General features: G+C 29.8%; 2 protein-coding genes across 2 annotated transcripts; one reads left to right on the top strand and one right to left on the bottom strand.

The window, feature by feature from the left end:
- The first annotated feature begins 6012 nt into the window (after positions 1–6012).
- LOC120086644 (serine/threonine-protein kinase RIPK-like) lies at positions 6013–8005 on the top strand. Its single transcript, XM_039043380.1, has 5 exons — positions 6013–6408; positions 6520–6655; positions 6750–6889; positions 7003–7126; positions 7214–8005. Exons 1-5 carry the CDS (start codon positions 6013–6015, stop codon positions 7696–7698), a joined length of 1281 nt encoding a protein of 426 aa, XP_038899308.1. The 3' UTR covers positions 7699–8005.
- A 4447-nt stretch (positions 8006–12452) lies between these two features.
- LOC120085966 (linoleate 13S-lipoxygenase 3-1, chloroplastic-like) lies at positions 12453–17035 on the bottom strand. Its single transcript, XM_039042322.1, has 7 exons — positions 16432–17035; positions 15932–16212; positions 15145–15382; positions 14735–15058; positions 14239–14432; positions 13799–14100; positions 12453–13715 (listed from the first exon to the last, which is right to left on the bottom strand). Exons 1-7 carry the CDS (start codon positions 16799–16801, stop codon positions 12692–12694), a joined length of 2733 nt encoding a protein of 910 aa, XP_038898250.1. The 5' UTR covers positions 16802–17035; the 3' UTR covers positions 12453–12691.
- Positions 17036–18359: the final 1324 nt, after the last annotated feature.

The following is an 18359-nucleotide window of genomic DNA, read 5'->3' as shown; positions in this document are numbered from 1 at the left end:
TTGTAAGTATCTAATAATCTTCAAACACTTCCAAAAAGTCCAATCGATCTTTAAAATTATATTTAGTACATTTGTGAATTTTTTTTTAAAAGAATATTAGATAATTCAAGAACATGTTATGTTAAAAATTCAGAGATTTATTGGATTAAAAAAGGTTGAATAACATGTTAAATATTTTTTAAAATAAAAGATCTATTTGATATAAAATTGAAAGTTTTATCATCTATTAACACTTTTGAAAGATAAGGACTAAGCGTGCGATTGTGATTGCTTTTTGAAGAGAGAAGTGATTATAAAAAATTCATTTTTGCGTTTGGTAGAACATATTCGAATAAAATCAAAATCATTTTCAAAATTACGTTAATTTTATGTCTATTGTAAAGTAGTATCCTAGTACCTATTAGATTTTAGGAGTTTTTAATGAATATTCAGTTTTCAATTTTATACTTTAAAGATAAAATTTATTTGAAACATCTATCTATTTCTCACCTAATCAAATCTATTTTTTAATTTTCATTAATTTGAATGCATGAATTTTTCGAAAAAGTATACCATATTGTTTTTTTAAAAATAAAAAATTTCCTTTAATATTGAAAAATTAATTTATAACAAAAAAATATATATCATTCTAAACAATTATTTTAAATCTTAAATTATAAAAACAAAATAAAAAGATTATTTTTAAGTCTATTTTAGTTATTATATATAAAATAAGATGTTTTTGTATTTATTTACCAAACATTATAACTTATTTTTTCAAGTATAAGTTGAAATTTACCAAACATCAATTTACTTAATTTAACACCTGATTTTTCTAGAAACATAGATGTCAATAATTATTTTAAAAACTATAACCCCAAACTAAATCTAAATAAATAAAAACTTCAAAGTGTAGGAAAAATAAATATGCAAGGTAACATAACCTTAATTAATTAATTAATTAATTTGATGGTGCCTTTAGCTTATTTTCTCTTAGAATACATTTGGGTAAGCAACATTGGTCTTGGAGGTTTGATATTTGTGTCAAATTAATTTTTAAGTTTCAAAATTGAACAATCAAGTCTTTAATATTTAATAAAGGCTCGATTTTGGTCTCTTAATTGGTGGAACAACTCGAATTCTATTTATCGAAATCTAAGCATTTCTTCTCTCTTTACACAGCCTTCTCTTTTCCCCCCACCAATTCTTCCTTTTGGCTTTTCTTCCTATTTTGCTGTGATTTTTCATAATTACTTAAAATCTTTTTCACATCCATTAATCAAATTTACAAGGTTGATATAGAAATTTAAGCATTTTTCAAAAATCAAACGATTTTTAGGCTATTAATATAATTTCGAGCATCTATTGTAGTATATATACTATTTTATTTCTGAATCATACGAGCTTTCTGTTTGATTCTTCTAAGTTTCTAATTCTATATTTCTATTCAATGGAAACAATAAAGAAGTTACATATTAAGAAATCTATTATAATTATTGACTTATAAGGATAAAACTAAATAAAAGTTATAAAATTAATAATTAAATCGTAGAATTAATTAATATATATATAAATTGAGGTTTTCATTATCATTGAAAGGTAGTCATTATGTTCAGACTTTGAAGTGGACTTGCCTTTACAATTCCATAAACTACACGAAACTATTATATTATCACTGTTTCAATATAGGCTAAAAACGCAAATCCAAATTTCTGAATTCTGAGTGGAGAACACGCGTAATTTATTTATTCGTACCTATTTAAAATACAAAATGCAAACCTCAAAACCATAAATTTAAAATAATGAAAATTCTCATCCATTCAAAATTTGTCAAACTATTTACAGAAGTAGTAAAAAAGACACTTATAGATTTTTATTAGCATCCATCATTGATAAATTTATGTAAATTTTGTATACTGATTGACTTCTATCAATATCTATCTATTTCTATAAAAAAAAGATTAAAATTTTGTACTATTTTGCTATATTTGTAAATAAGTTTGTCATTTTCTATATATGAAAACATTCCTTTATAAAAAATGTAAGATGTATAGTTAAAATAATATATATGGAAAAATTCATTTTCGGTGTCTAGATTTTTTGGTCTAGTTTCTATTTAGTTTTTAGGTTTCAAAATGTTATACATTTAGCCCTTACGTTTGAGTTTGATTTCAATTTAGTTTCTAGGTTTTAAAATATCATTTTGTTTTTTGTTTTTGTTTTTGAAAATTAAACTTATAGACACTACTTTCACCTCCATATTTCTTCATTTGTTATTTACTTTTCACTAATGGTTTAAAAAATCAAGGCAAATTTTGAGAACTGAAAAAAAAACTTTCAAAAAGTTATTTTTATTTTTTGAATTTGGCTAAAAATTTAACCGTTGTAGTTAAGAAAAATGCAAATCATTATAAGAAACCCAACGAGATCAAAATGTTACAATTTTACCCTTGATATTTGAATTTTACTTCAATTTGGTCCCTATATTTCAACATTTATACTTTTAACCTCTATTATTCACTAAATACTCATTTTCGCCTTTAGTGTTAATTTATGTTGATAAATTATCGTTAAAAGAATTATAATTGATTAAGTTTTACTATTTTTATCACTTTTAAAATTAAATTTAAATTTTACTTCATAATTATTTTTAATTAATTAATAGAAATGGACATCAATGATTTAAAGTGAGTATTTAATGAAAAATTGAGGTTAAAAATATAAAATCTTAAAACCTAGGAACCAAATTGATAGAAAATTCAAACCTTAAGAGTAAAATTGCAATATTTTATAATTTAAGGACTAGATTAAAATAAAACTCAAAACTTAAGACTAAATATGTAACATTCTAAAACATATGAATCATATAGAAACTATATAAAAAATCTAGGGATAAAAAAATATTTTTTTCTAATACAAAAATATACATATTAAGATTATAAAAAATTTAAAATCAAGAAATGCGAATAGTAATCAAATAAGTATGTTATCTTTTTTCAAAAGAAAAGAAACATGAACGTCATCAAATAGGCTCTATAAAATTAGTTTTTTTTTAAAAGGAACATGAAGATAAAAATAAAAATAAAACACGATAGTTTCTCAAATTTGACCTATTTTAAAATTTTAAAAATAAAAAATGAGAATAGTTATAAAAAACAAATAGGTTAAATATGAACATTATCAAATAGATTTCAAGTTTTCAAATTGTATTTTTTTAATTTATTTATTTTTAAGGTTATGTTTTAAACGTCTTTTAAGTAACTTTTCATTATTATCTTAAATGTTAGACATGACATTTTAAATTAAAAATGATTATTATCGAAGAAGAGGAGAGAGAGAAAAAGTTAAATATTTTTCCCCATAATTATTATTCGGTGACCTTTTAAATTGGAATTAAAAATGTAGCTCTTAAAACTTAAAAAACAAAATTCACCTAATATTGAAAACTCAGGAAATAAAATATACCATTTTTCCATTTTTCGTTTTAAACTCAAATTTGGCTTTCTTGCTTTTTAATTTAATAATTTAAACTGTGCGTGATATAACTTCTTCAATGATTTTTTTTATAATAGAAGTTTGTTTACTGGAAAAGAAAAAAATCTTAATAAATGAAAAATATTTTAAATAATTTAGATTAAGTTAAAAGCTATTTTAAAAGAAACTCTCGAGAGATAGATGATCTAAAAATAACTTTTAAATTAACCAAAAAAAATTTTTTGGAACTTTTTGTTTACTAATTTTTTTTAATTATTAAAATATGTTGAGTAAATCAATTGATATAAAATTAAAAATTCAAAGATCTATTAAACACAAGATCGAAATTTTAGGAGTCACTCATAATCAATAGTTAAACTAAAAATAGAAATAACAAAGATATTTTTTACGTTTCTTTTAGTATAACAATTGTGGGGTGGAGGATTGAACAGTAGATCGGAGCATATGCTAATACCATTGAGCCAAACTCACTTTTGACGAAATTTTTTAAGTTTAATGTATACTATAATCCTTAAATTTAAATCCTTATATATATAGTCAATCATTGATATATTTAATTATTTTTGAAACACTTATTTATTGTTAGAAAACACTAAACACATCGATAAAATAATGTTTTACTATCAAAATACATTTTATTAATTGAAAATATTATAGACCGATTTGATAATCATTTTATGTTTTACTTTTGATTTTTGAAAATAAGCCTATCTTCTCCCAATATCTTACAATCTTTTGCATGTTTCTTTAGGTACAATAGTTGAATTCTTAGCTAAATTCCAAAATACAAAAACAAGATTTTCAGAAGTTACTTTTTTTAATTTTCAAAATTTTCTTGACTTTTTAAATAAATAATAAAGAAAGAAATTTGAAGGTAAAAGTAGTATCTATAGTTTTAATTTTCAAAAACCAAAAATAAAAAACAAAATAATTACCAAACGGAGTCTATATGTTTAAGGATTATTTTTAAATTTAGAAAAATGAGTCAACTTATTTACAAATATAGCAAAATGTTAAGACATTAACATTTTATTATATTTACAAATATTTTCAATAATTTTGTCATTTAAAATAATTACCATAATGGAATAGATTCACACTAAATCTTGAAATAATATTTATTTGTATCGTAAAACAAATCAAAACATCAAGTATGAAACTAAATGTTGTAAAACTAATTGGAAAAGAAAAAAAAAAAGGAACAAACCACATTTTCCGTTAATTTATCAACTATATAGACACAATTAAAATTTTTCATACGGATAACTCAAAATTTGTACACAAAATAAAATCTAACTAACTTTTTAAAATCTACGTTTTTTAACTTTTGTTTATATCATATCAATGTACAATTACCTGAATAGACCATTGTGCAAATATTTCTTCTCATATCAATGTGCAATTACCCGAATAGATTTTCAAAAGTTACTTTTTTTACTTGCTCTCGCTACTTTCACTCCTCTCGCTTCCTTGGACTTAGGTTTTTCAGCTAATATTTCTTCTCTCATTCTTAATCCTCTTACTTCTCTCGCTATTTTGGGTTTGGATTTTTTCGCTCCCCACTCTCTTCATTTTCAGTCTAGAGCCGAACGCACATGCACAATAGAGATGTTTGGGGGTAATTTTCTTAATATAACACAAGCAAAAGAATAATAATAAAAAAAAAAAAAAAGATAAGTTTTAAAAAGTGTGTCATATTCCATTTTGGACCCAAAATTTGAGTTAACTATACAATTATCTCATATAAGAATCAAAATTTAGAGTTAACACAAACATGATTGGATAAAACAATCACAACATTTTTATTTCTCTACACTTTTGTTGAACTGAAAATAAATTTGGTAAAATGAGCATAACTCAATTAATATAAATTTTTTAATATCGATCTCAAGATCAGAAGTTTGATTCCCTCATCTTACGTATTTTAAAAAAACAAATGGACGAGAATTAAATTCAACACTAAACTCGTAATTTAACCGACTTAAAAAGTGTCTAAAAATCATTGAATTTTAGTCCATAATTTGTGTGTAATTCACACGGCGCCCACACATACAATACAACAATGGAGGCCTCTTCACATTCATACTCTCTTCCTCAAACAAAATTCAACAACATATGAATTTGCTAAGAAATTGCAAAATTAGCATATGTCCAAACAAAAATCAACACCCAAAAAATAGAATTAATTTGGAAATAAAATTAAAAAAACAACAACCAACTTTTAGAAGAATTAAGACCCTCCCACTAAAATCCCTCCTTTTTCCCAATATTCAAAGTCAAGAAAATCCAAATCCCATCTCTCATTCCCCACAAAAACTGGATTTTAAGCCCATATTTGAAAACTGACCCACACATAATAATAAAATTTAAAATTTAAAAAAAAAAAAAAAAAAAAAAAAAAAAAAAAAAAAACCAAGTTGTTTAGTCATCATTAGCTTAAAAAACCTGACTTGACTTTAATTGTCTAGACCCCAATTCTTCAGACACTATATAAACTCCAAGGATTTGTCCCAAAATTTATGAGCAAAAAACCAAAATATGGCTTTCAAAAAGCTATTTTCTCTAAAATATTTGATACCCAAATGTTTAAAGCCAAAGAAACTGCTAAAAAGGCCTTCTGCTGAAATTCAAACTTCAAAAAAAATGTCTCTTAGAAGAATCTTATCATTATCTGATATGAGTGTTAGATCATCTTTATCAGTTATTAGTGATCTTTCAAATTCTTGTAATGGTTCAAATCTTCAAATTTTCACCTTTAAAGAACTTGAAGAAGTTACTGAAAACTTCAACAAAATCAATTATTTGGGTGAGGGAGGATTTGGGCCTGTGTTTAAAGGGTTCATTGGTGAGAATTTCAAGGCTGGTTTGAAATCACAACAAGTGGCTGTCAAGATTTTGGATTTGGATGGCTCTCAAGGCCATAGAGAGTGGCTGGTGAATATTATTCTGTTTTGTTTTTGTTTTCTTTTTGAAGATTTTGAGTGTAATTTTTGGTTGATGATTGAGTTTTTGCTCTGTTTTTTTTTTTTTTTTTTTTTTTTGTAGACTGAAGTGTTTTTTCTTGGGCAATTGAGACATCCAAATCTTGTTAATTTGATTGGATATTGCCTTGAAGATGAACAGAGGCTTCTTGTGTATGAATATATGGAAGGAGGAAACTTGGAGGATCTGTTGTTTAAAGGTAACTCAATTGAGAAAATCTACGGCTTCTTTGTTTTTTTTTTTTGTTCTTATGCTCATTTTGAGTGTTTTAATGGATGTTCTTTTGGGTTTAGGTTGTTATGTTTCAAATTTGACATGGTTACAAAGGATCAAGATTGCATTAGGATCAGCAAAAGGCCTTGCTTTCCTTCACGAAACCGAAAAACCGATCATTTTTCGTGATTTCAAGGCTTCGAACATCTTACTCGACTCGGTAACCTCGTCTCTACCTACTTAATCAATCTCCTCTTCATAGAGCTAACCATAATTCAAAACAACACCGTGACTAATATTGTTGTCGTTGTCTTCGTCATCTTCTTCTTTTAGGATTACAATCCGAAGCTTTCAGATTTTGGGTTGGCCATAAATGGTCCCGACGAAGACGATACACACGTAACGACTCGAATCATGGGGACAGAAGGTTATGCAGCTCCAGAATACATCATGACAGGTTAGCTAGTAGTTGTGTTAAAAAAAAAAAAAAAAAAAAAGACTTGCACAACCATTTCTTAACATTTTTTTTTAAAAAAAAATTCAGGGCATTTGTCAACAATGAGTGATGTGTTCAGCTTTGGGGTACTTCTATTAGAGTTGCTAACTGGTCGACGAGCGGTCGACAAGAGTCGGCCGAGTCGAGAACAGAACTTGGTGGCTTGGGGAAGGCATCTCTTGAAAGATCACCACAAACTTGAGAAGATCATTGATCCAAGGCTTGAGGGGCATTATTCAAATGAAGGGTCTAAAAAATTGGCTACAATAGCTCACCAATGCCTTAGCCACCACCCAAAATGTAGGCCTACAATGAGCTTAGTGGTGAAAGATTTGGAGGTTGTTCTTAATATGAAAGAATTTTTAACTGAGCCATTTGTATATATTGTCCCAAATGAAGAGATCAAAGAGGTGGAGAGACCTAAAAATCGTTATCGGGATCGAAAAGGTCGAAGTTATAGGCTTCGGGTACCGTTGTCGAGATCAAGATCTGGTGCAGTTCATTCTGATATAACCTTAGTAGAAAATAGATAGATTGACTTCATGTTTGTCATTATAGTTTGGCCTAAAATCTATATTGGACATAGGAAATTTAGAGAGCAAAGAGTACATGTTAGTTAGTTTGGTGTCTTGGTTTGTTTGTTTGTTTTTGGTAGTTTTCCATATTTTCTTTTGGTTTCCAAGAAGTTGAGATCATGAAAATCTCTCTTGGAAATGGAAACCTAAAGAACTTTGTTTTTTTTAATCTATGGAGAACTTGATGTTGTTGGTCATAAATTTCCCAATCAAGTTTTCCCAGCTATGATTTTATTCCAAAGGAAAAAAGACTTTACTTTGTAAATATTTTGATTTCTATAGTTCATATGGAAGCAAGAAAAATAGTGTTTGATAAATTTCATTTTTAAAGTTATAATCTTGATAAATTAATATTAAATAGGTGTAATTTAGTTATATGTACCTAAGTAGATTTACTATTACAATTATTTTTATATTGATATTTTAATTTATAATTTATTATAATATAATTATTTAAAGGATTATGTTCAAATTTAAGAAAATGAGCAAACTTGTTTACAAATATAGCAAAAATATAATTGTCTATCAGTGAAAAATACCTTTTCAACGTCTATCACTAATATTAATAGATGTCTATCAGTTTCTGTCGTTGTCTATCATTGATAGAGTAACATTTTGCTTTATTTGAAAATATTTCCAACAGTTTTGTATTTAAAACAATTATCCTTATTTAAAAATTTATACGATTTAAATTGCAACTAATTTAATTTAAATTAAATTATTTGATAAAAGATTAAAAAAATAGTTGATTAAAAAATTGAATCAATCAAAATTTTATGAAATAATAGATGTGAGAATTGAGAAGATATATTAATATGTAATGATAAATTTGAGATTTGTGAACTAAGACGAACAAATTCTTAGGAAAGCTAAATCTAAAAGATGGTATATATCAACTTTTTGCACGTTAGAATAAATTAAAAAAAAAATCAGGATGGATTAATGAATAACTTGTTTTTACCAAACATCATAGATTAATGAATAAATTGAGTAGAGACCTAAATACTATTTACTAGAGGTTGAAAAATCTATCGATAGGTCGATATATTCACAAATTGCAGGGTACAATGTGGATTTTAAGAACTAATCAATATCTTCAACATCTTTTATAAATATACATAATACTTTAAGAAAATATAATCTATAAATCCCAACTAATAACAAGATGTAGGTCATGAGTTCAATCTATGGTGGTTATCTATCTAAAATTTAATATCCCACATATTTCTTTGGCACCCAAATGTTGTAGGTGTGCGTAAGCTGGCCTGTGAGATTAGTCAAGATGCATGTAAGCTGGCCCAAGTACTCACGGATAAAAAAAAAGAAAAAAAACCAGATGTATAACATAGTTTTAGAAGTGAAATAACGTTGTTATTAATTTAATTTTTTCAAAATTTTTTATTTTTAGAAATCTTCGATGTTTTGTTGACAGATCTATCTGTCATTAAAAGTGAGATCTCGATATTGTGGATATCTTTGCTATTTAAATCATGTTTTCGCATTTGGTAATATTTAGTTCATCACATGAATCTCATTTTCTTTTTTTCAAACTTCTATCATTGGACTTTTGTTGAAGAAAGTTGTCATGGCATTAGTGATGCTTTTGGTGAGTATAATAATAAATACTTGTAAAAATTAAAGTCCCTAAACTGTTCTTTCTTGAACCTTTGAATAAAGAGTAGAAAATATTTAGAGCAAACACCATTAAGAAATTCAATGGTTAGTGGTTGATAAATTTCTATGATTTATTATTTTAGAGTAAAATTTTAACTTTTCATTGTTGACCTTTTTTTTTTTTGGTTTTTTTGTTTTTTTTTTTTTTAATAAACAATAGAGATGTATGATTCAACCTTTTACATTTATCAAAACAAGAGATTGAAATAAAAATATTAAGATTTTTTTTGGATCATATGTGAGAAGTTAAAATATAAAGATGGAATATATTTAACTCAAGAAATATGAAAATAATAAAAAGGAATAAAGATCAATAAAATGATAGTAATAAAAGGAAAAAAATTCAATTCAAACAATGATTATTAGAAGAAAAAAAAGTGCATCTAGCTCAAGCCAATTTTGTATGCATCTTATCTAATTGTTCGATCCTAATATTTCACACGATAAATTTCTCTTATATCTTTATTAAAATTTTCTTTTTGTGTATATGCCAATAGTGGAATGCATAAAGATAAGTGCATTTTTAGATGCATTCAAATATTGTTAAAAAAAAAAAAGTATTTTTATTTTAAGTGCATTCGGAGGAGCTGCACTCATCTTTGTGCAATTCACCATAGTGTCTAATCATAAGTTGTCAGGTGTCGGTTTTTCTTCAAAAAAGATATTTTTTTTAATGTTTTTTTTTTCTCAATGTGATTGAAGGAGATGAGTCCAGTATGAACTGGACCTAAGTATTGCTTTTTTCTTAGAAAAAAAACAAAAACAAAAAAGAAAGAGAAGCTGCCACCCAATCAAAATGGTCATATTTGAAAGTTTTATTGTGTAGCCTATTGATTTTCCTCATGTGGTAATAATTATGGAAATGTTCAAATTCATAGGATAAATTTCAAAGTTGAAAATGAAAGAAATTGAAAGGTCTAAATTAATAGTGCATCATTCTTCAATGGTAGCCCATTTCATATCTTACCAACCCACTCAAATTTAAGGGTTGTAGTCCACTCAACTTGTGGTTTTCTACAATTTTCATGTGTTTCTTTAGGCTTAATTTATGATTCTAATTTTTCAAATGATGGAAACCATTTGAATGAGTTTAGCAATTTTTCATTATGTTTCATCATTGTTGTTTACTGTTTTTTCCTTTTGAATATAAACTTCTTTAATCTTAAATTCTTTGACAAGATTTATCAAATTCTAATAAATCAAAATATATTACTTTCAAAAGTTGTTTATAAATCCAAAAAAAAAAATTATTAATTATTTTTTTGATTAAACAAAAACAATGGAAGGTGTTTAACTTATAGGTTAGATTAGTAAAATATCAAACTCATATTACAATAATAGTTTTTTTTAATTGAATAATTACAAGAGCGAGGAATCAAATCATCGACCTTTAGTGTACGATAATTGAGGTTGCTTTATCTTTTTATTTATGCTTGATAGAAAGTTTATATAAAACTTAAACATTATTTTTAGTCTTTACAAAATGATTGATATTTGATAGATAGAAAAGTTTTTTTTTTCTAAATTTGATAATGATTATTCACTAGCTCTATTGAATTATTTCATAGTTTAGTTTGTATAAATTCTTAGATTAACATCATCATCTAGAATAAGAAATTTATTAAAGTCTTTCTTTCCTATAGCTTCAATACCATTAAAGTTTCCCTTATTATATGTTATTCATTTGATATAATGTCAGGTGAAACTTGTTTTAATTCAACATATAGGCTGAAAATTTTGAATCTTTGAATTTTTCTGTGAGAGATATATACTTAGCAATTGAGCTATGCTTAGGTTTGCATGAAATGAAGTTATATGTATTCACCATATATAGATTTCTTGAATATATACCTATCAATTTTGGGTCATTAAAAAATAATTTAACATATCAATCATATCTCTATGTATTAATATTTTGTTTTCACATATCAATAAATAATTCTACAAACAAACCAATCACTTCAATTGTTCAACAAAAAAATTTTAATATGAAAATTAGGCCTTGATTAGTTTGTGATACGAAATTTTTGTTTTAAAAAATAAAGAATTTAATAGAAAATAAAAACGTTTTTTTTTTCTTTTTCACTCTATGTGAAAACTCTTTTGGTTCATCAACATGAGTGTAGCTTAACTGACATAGTGCTTGTACTATCGACTTTGAGATCAGAGGTTCAATTCCCTCTAAAAAAAATATTTTGGTTCCAATTTAAAAACTTGAAATTTAAATTTCAATATTTGGTTTGGTTGTGAAAGAAAAAATAGTGGAGAGAGATTACCAATGGAGATTTTTTTTTTTTTTTTTTAATTTATCAAAATACAAATAGTAATGTATAAGAGAATAACAAATTCTTTTTGACAAGAAAAAAGAAATAAATAATATCCAACGAGATAAAAGAAAAGAAATCCTTTTAACATATGACAAATTTGTAGGATGAATGTTTATAAAATGTTACACTAATTAAATTAGTAGTATATTCATGATATGTTATGTTACTTTGGTTCCTTTGTTATTTTTTATTTTTATAATAAAAAAATCTTCATTAAAGATAAAAGATACAACTTGTGGATAGAAGCATATTTTTCATATTTAATAGGAAAAAATCTATAGATTCAATTTAACGTGTTTCCAAATAGCGCATCTCATGTAGATGTATTCATATTTTTCTAAAAACAAAGAAAATACCAATTTTTTTTTTTGAAAATGAGCTATTTTAAGGGATTGTTTTTTAAAATAAGTATACAAAATAGGTTTTTAATTATTTTTCTTGTATTTTTCATTTTGAGTACCAAAAAAAAAACATTTACTATTCACATACGTTTTTTTTTTTTTAATACATGGAGTGAGAGATTCAAACATTTCATCTTACGATCGATATTACAAACTTTATATTAGTTGAATTATGCTATTTTGACATTTTAACTTGAAAGCTTTATTTTCTTACCATTCATATTTCATATAATAATGTATTTCACTACATATTTACAATATCAAAAACCATATTATAAATTAAAAATTGCTCTAATGTAAGCTCAATGCATTTTATACATCGTATAGAACAAACTTTATTGTTTATTTTCATCTAAATAATCATTATCAAAGCTACAAGCTTTACAGCATGTACAATATCCCTAAATTTACCACTGCCCGTTACATCAAAATCTAATATCGTATTTTCTCCCCTCTCAATATTTAAATAAATACATAGAAATAAATATTCCTCTTTCACGTTTCTTTTGAAACAGTGACCTCTTAGCCTCAACAATGGCGGGAAAGCTATCAAATTGACACACTGTTCGGAACTCCACGGCAAGTAACTCCCGGTTCCGAGCTCGGCGCTAGCAGTTCATACGGCAAAACTCCGGCGCCGCACCGGTTCTTTAGCCGTCCATCTGAATTTCTTCTCTCAATCTCCTTCTCAATCTTTCTTATCTCCGCCGCGAATCCGTAAAATGCCTCCACCATCTCGGCATCCCCCGTCCAAATCGACGGCTGCTGCCTCTCTCCGAGGTACTCCTCGTCAGGCGAGTGAGTTGACAATGTATCCACCACCGCCATGAACTTTGTCGCCTGCAGCACGCTAGGCAACGCCGATAGGAAATACTTCTGAGGATCGTTCAGGAAGATCGCGTACTCCGGATCGTTCTCGTCGGGGATCAGCCGACGCATCAATGGAGGCCGGTTAGGTACGTAGCCTCCGTATGGATACTGGCCGAAGTTTAGCGCTGCGTGTTGTGCCGACGAGAGCCAGATGAGCGTGGTGAGAATCGAGACGAGATCGTCGCAGTTGTTCAATTGCGGCCACCAAGTTTCATGTCGGAGATCGCCGTGCCCCACATTGACGGACTCCCAGTACCAGGACTGCAACTCTTCATCTTCGCGGATCATGTTCGGGTTTGGATAGTAATGAGCCACATAGGTTTTCACCCAATTCTCGATTGCGGCCCAAATTAGAAGCCCATCGCTAGCGTACGGATAATCCTCCATCAAAAGCTTGAGTCCATGAGGCTTTGAAGGATCCGGTTCAGCCATTCCCCTGCGTATGAGATCGGCGGGAAGGCCTTCCATGTCGAAGCGCCAAGAGTTCTTGTACGCTGCGGCACTCATCTCCATGCAGTAGCGGCCTGGAGTGAAGCAAGACTCGATCACTCCGTCGCCGCTGATCAGGCTTTGGCGCGCCAATGCGTTGATCTCCAATGTGTAACGCATGTGTGGGTCTAAGAGCTTGAAGATTGGGTGCATGGCGCTTAGTTGCCTGTGTGCTGCCAATATGAATGGCTCTAAGGTCGCATGCGTTCTCAACCTGTGATCAACAGTAAGCCATTCTTAGTAATGAGAAAGTTCAATCCCTCTCTTATTTTCGAGTTATAAAGTTTGCTCAATTACCAGTGGTTAACAAGTTGATGAACTCCAGCGTCGTTGGAGCAGACGTGGGCCTTGGCGAGCTGCCATATCCAGTTGCTTGTAGCGTCGACTGGTGGAGTTACGACGCGCTTCGATCGAGAACTTGGTGCGGTTGATGGAAGGCTGAGCTCAATGGCGATAGGTTTGAGAGCTCCAAGTGGAGTCAAGAAGAAGATTGTGCGAGTTGCATATGTTTTCCGGCCGTCGAGAGCATTGATCCGATCAATGAATGGAAGGTAAACATCATGGTAATCCACTATAAACAATTTGTTTTCATCCAATGCCTGTAACAATCAAAAAGCAATTTGAGGCTAGATAATATCAGGATTTGAAAATGCGGTAGTCAATTCTTGTTTTAGTGAAAAAAAAAAAAAAAAGAAAAAATCTTAGTGATGGGTTAACATCTTGAAGTGATAATTCACCTGCTGCACGGTCATGCCATTAATTTGGCCAAGAATGTGTTCTTCTTTAAGGGCAGATTCCTGTGGACCATAAACGTCAGGATCAAGGTTGCTCACTGGAGGAAAAACCTTGAGCCTCTCAATGTTGACTGGGTTAACTCCTGCTATTGCTTGGCGGGCGAATTCATCGTCTCGCAGCCAGGCAAACTTGTCCTCTGCAAGTTGGACATGACGCACAAAATTAATTATGATGAAATTTATGAATCATTGGGGTTTGTCAATTTTGCATTCAAGCAAAAATTGATGTGCTATAGCAATGCCCATCTATTAAGGTAACTTCTGAGGTTACCAAAGTTGAAAAGACTTTTCTATTTCATTAATTTGGATTGTTCTAGTTCTGTAAAACAGTTGATTTGAATCTTTATTAGAAAAGTAATTTTGCAAACTACAGGTACGTATGTTAGTCAATTACATGCTTAAATGAATAATACTCTTGAAGGCTGATGATGTCACTTACTGGAAAGGATTTTGGGTGTGTTGTATCTTAGCAGTCCCTGGCTGGATTCACTCACAACTCTTGGCAGCGGGAGCTTCTTCAGGAGTTCATCTTGCAAGCCTAATTTAAGGAGCACCCCTTCACTATAAAGGCTGTCAATGTCTGAAAACCCATGGAAATCATTTTTGTTTGACAGAATGCTGGCTTTGAGAGAGGGAATTAAATTGTGAAGAACTGCCTTCAGCCTCCCAAGAGAGAAAGTGGTTTGCTTAGACTCCTCAAATTGTTCATCTCTTGGCACGTACATGGGTAACGGTTTCTCAACTCGACTCTCTGCAGTTATATCTTTAGCATATACCATTATTAGATATGGTTTTGTATAGCCTTTGCTAATTATTATTATAATTGAAAATGCTGGTGTCGAATTTTACCAGTATCGGAAGGGGCACGTCCAGTGCGACATCTTCTAGGATATGGAATTTTCTCACCACCAAGCCTTGGGCGAGCAAATTCTATTCCTTTGTCTGGATTTCCCAAGTCGTTGTACACATCGAAGTCATATACTCGATCAGACAGTTTTCTTTCTCCTTTCCCATCACCTCTAATGTCTTTAAGCTCATGCTCTCTTAATTTTTTAATCCCTGCAGGTGTCTCATCTGGTAGATAAGGCTGCAGAATTGTATAACACATTAGATAACCCTTCAAAAATCCACGGAGCAAGATCTAAAGAGAATATGCTGTTTCATGGGAAGGTTCGTTTACAATCTTTAGCTCTTCTCGTTTTGAAATTGTTTTTCCTCATTTATGATTGGCATGCTCATAATAGCAAAAGTAGCAAACTTGATGATTTAACTAGAGTTTTGTAGGCTGAATTCTGGGTCCACAGGCAATCTTATCAATTAGTTTAGCAGATTCAGAACTGTAGGAATGAAACAAATAAATAAAGAAGAGTTTCAAACGGAAAAAAAGAAGGCTTGCAAATTTCCCCTCCCCTTTTCTTTTCACCTCCCAATAGTCTATGATAAGAGAATTGTATTTGTCATTCATTACAATGACAAGAGGACGTGGAGGCATTTAAAAGCAGAAATATGAAAGAATACATCACATCAGCTTTAACTCGCATTATCTCATAATGGTCTTTATTATTTAGTTGAAGACAAATTACAAAAGCTGAACTAGGAAAAAACGTTTTTAAGAAAAGTTGATAAAAAAAGTTACCTTATTAGAAAAAAATATCCTCTTTGCAGGGTGATCTTTTCTGGACTGAACCCATGAATTGCAGGGAAAATGAATAGGATCACTTGCAAATTGCTCGATTGTGATAGTCTCCAAGAAGAATTCCTGCTGATGCTTGTTGGTAATTGTGATGGCTCCAGGTTCTCCAAAGTCCGAGGTCAGTAAAAATTCTGCTATGTAATTTACCCTCTCGGCTTTTAAATTAGTTTTCTTTGACCAATCTTTCAAAACAGCCTCGTTGCTTTTCTTTGGAGCGTTTGTTTCTTCAATGTTCCAAATCAAAATCAATTCAGTACAACTCTTTTAGGTTCAGACAAAATCAGATAAAACTACTCTAGTCGGGGAAGAAGACAAAAGGTTTCTCACAAGAACCACAACGAAAACATGAAAACAAAAAGAGACCCGGAAGAGGAAAACTTGATTATAGAACATCTAGAAATTGAGAAAGCCAAAAAACAAACAGAAGGGGAAAAATGACTCACTTGGGTCGATTTCAGTGCTGATAAGTTGGAGAACAACGTTCTGGCCAATCCTATCAGTGAAAGCATCCAAATGCTTAACAATCGTTTCTTTAATGTCTTCCTTGTTCTTGTTTCTGATAGTTACAACGGCTCTGACCTTGCACTTAACCGGCTTCTCAGCCAAGGGCACAGGCTTGACTAAATCCTCACTTATTGCAGCCACAGGGCTGTTCACAGCCTTCCTTAACTGCGCAACCACCTTCCTTTTCTCTACTGGAACAACCCAAATTGGCCTGAAGAACTGCTTGTCAAGACCATCATTTTGAAACTGAGAAACCAAGGATGTTTTGTGAAGAAACGATGATGTCATAATTTCATTTGCTAGTGCCATCCAGTTTTCTTTCTCCTACTCCTTGAGAAATGGGAAGTTGGTCTCTTTTGCTGAGATGGGAAAAATGGAGGTTGGAAGAGAAATTGTCAAGAGGTAAAATGAATTGTTATGAAAGCAGGTTCTATTGATTGGCCTCGCCACTGGGTTCTCTTTTTATACAGTTTAGAGAGGGAAACGCCAAAAGGTGGAAAGAGAGCGACAGAGAGAGAGAGAGAGCAGCTTTTTCTTCCATAGATCTCACCGTCCACACGTCTTACGAAATCTTTTTTGTAATCTTTTTTTATCCTTTTTTTTTTTCCAAATTATAAATGACTACAACAGTCAGTAATGAAGATTTGAACCAAAGTGAGTTCACCAATGGAAATTGGAATGACATCTATTCCTATGAGGTTGATATTGAGAAAAACCTTCCACTACTAACACAAAAATAAACAGAAAAACAGAATAAAAAGAAAGTAATGAAATTGGAAAGACAAAGACTCAACGTGGAAAAGCTTCAAACCAGAGAAAAAACTACGAATTAGAAAAATTCTACTATATGGAAAATTATTACAACCACGTAGATATCTCTCTGATCCGAATTACAAGAGTAATATCTTAAAGCATTATACTATTCACACAATTTATCAGTGTACTAAAGGCATATTTGGGAGTGATTGTAAAATGATTAAAATCACTTTTGTCATTTTTGAAATCATTATGGAACATATATTTAATGATTCAAAACCAATTTTGATGAAACGAAAGTTGCATTTAAAAGTACAAAATTAAATATTAAATTAAGTTTGAGTGATTAAAAGTGTGTTTCGAAATGATTTTGAGGATGACAATATTGATTTTAACAATTTTAAAATCACACCGAAGCATGCACTAAGTTTAACTTTAAGGGCAACTATTTACACAACTGAGTCAATATACTAAGTAACTGTTTTCTAATATTTTGCCAAAATCCAATAATTAAAGGTTGAATTTCCCATTTCTAGGGTAGTTAATAAGAGATTCATCGGAAACCTTTGAACTATGTTAAGGTTTGAAATTTTACCAAAATTATGCTGATAGTTTATGTTTCACAGATTTATTTTAAGAATAGCATTAACTATTAGTAGGTGGGGAGGATTAATTCTATTTGCAGGAGAATATTCGATTATGGAAGATAATTAGGTGATAGATTAATATTTTAAAGTGTATTGTGGGATTATTTAAGAATTTAGTATCTTAAAGAGAATGATTAAAGAACTTTGGTAAATAAAATATTAAAAAAAATATGGGAAGTACTTTTTTCAAAATTACGCATTTGTGGTCTCATTTTTAAAATGTTGAAAAGAAAACATGTTCATTTGGACATTTCAAACGAGTGGGCTGCTGGCCCCAGTCCAGTCAAAACGAGTTTCAGATTTTCCGAGTAAAAAGAAGCAGACCTTAGGAAACCAGATCGAACGTGGCTTGGTTTCTTTTTTTCTCTTCCCATCTCAAAATTCTCCCTCTACTTTTTCCATAATCCCCACTCTGTCCCTCCTCCCTTTTTTCTTTACTCTAATTTCTTTATTGCTTCCCTAAA

The sequence above is a fragment of the Benincasa hispida genome, chromosome 9, assembly GCF_009727055.1.
Source record: "Benincasa hispida cultivar B227 chromosome 9, ASM972705v1, whole genome shotgun sequence".
Taxonomy (NCBI): Eukaryota; Viridiplantae; Streptophyta; class Magnoliopsida; order Cucurbitales; family Cucurbitaceae; genus Benincasa; species Benincasa hispida.
This window is presented reverse-complemented; position numbering and strand designations above follow the sequence as displayed.

Excerpts from the sequence above, each read along its gene's own strand:
- LOC120086644 (XM_039043380.1), top strand. The coding sequence starts at position 6,013 with ATGGCTTTCAAAAAGCTATTTTCTCTAAAATATTTGATACCCAAATGT. Across the intron at positions 6,409-6,519 it reads AAGGCCATAGAGAGTGGCTG|ACTGAAGTGTTTTTTCTTGG; the intron begins GTGAATATTATT and ends TTTTTTTTGTAG. Across the intron at positions 6,890-7,002 it reads CGAACATCTTACTCGACTCG|GATTACAATCCGAAGCTTTC; the intron begins GTAACCTCGTCT and ends TTCTTCTTTTAG.
- LOC120085966 (XM_039042322.1), bottom strand. The coding sequence starts at position 16,801 with ATGGCACTAGCAAATGAAATTATGACATCATCGTTTCTTCACAAAACA. Across the intron at positions 15,059-15,144 it reads ACGTGCCCCTTCCGATACTG|ATATAACTGCAGAGAGTCGA; the intron begins GTAAAATTCGAC and ends TATATGCTAAAG. Across the intron at positions 14,101-14,238 it reads ATGGCATGACCGTGCAGCAG|GCATTGGATGAAAACAAATT; the intron begins GTGAATTATCAC and ends TGATTGTTACAG.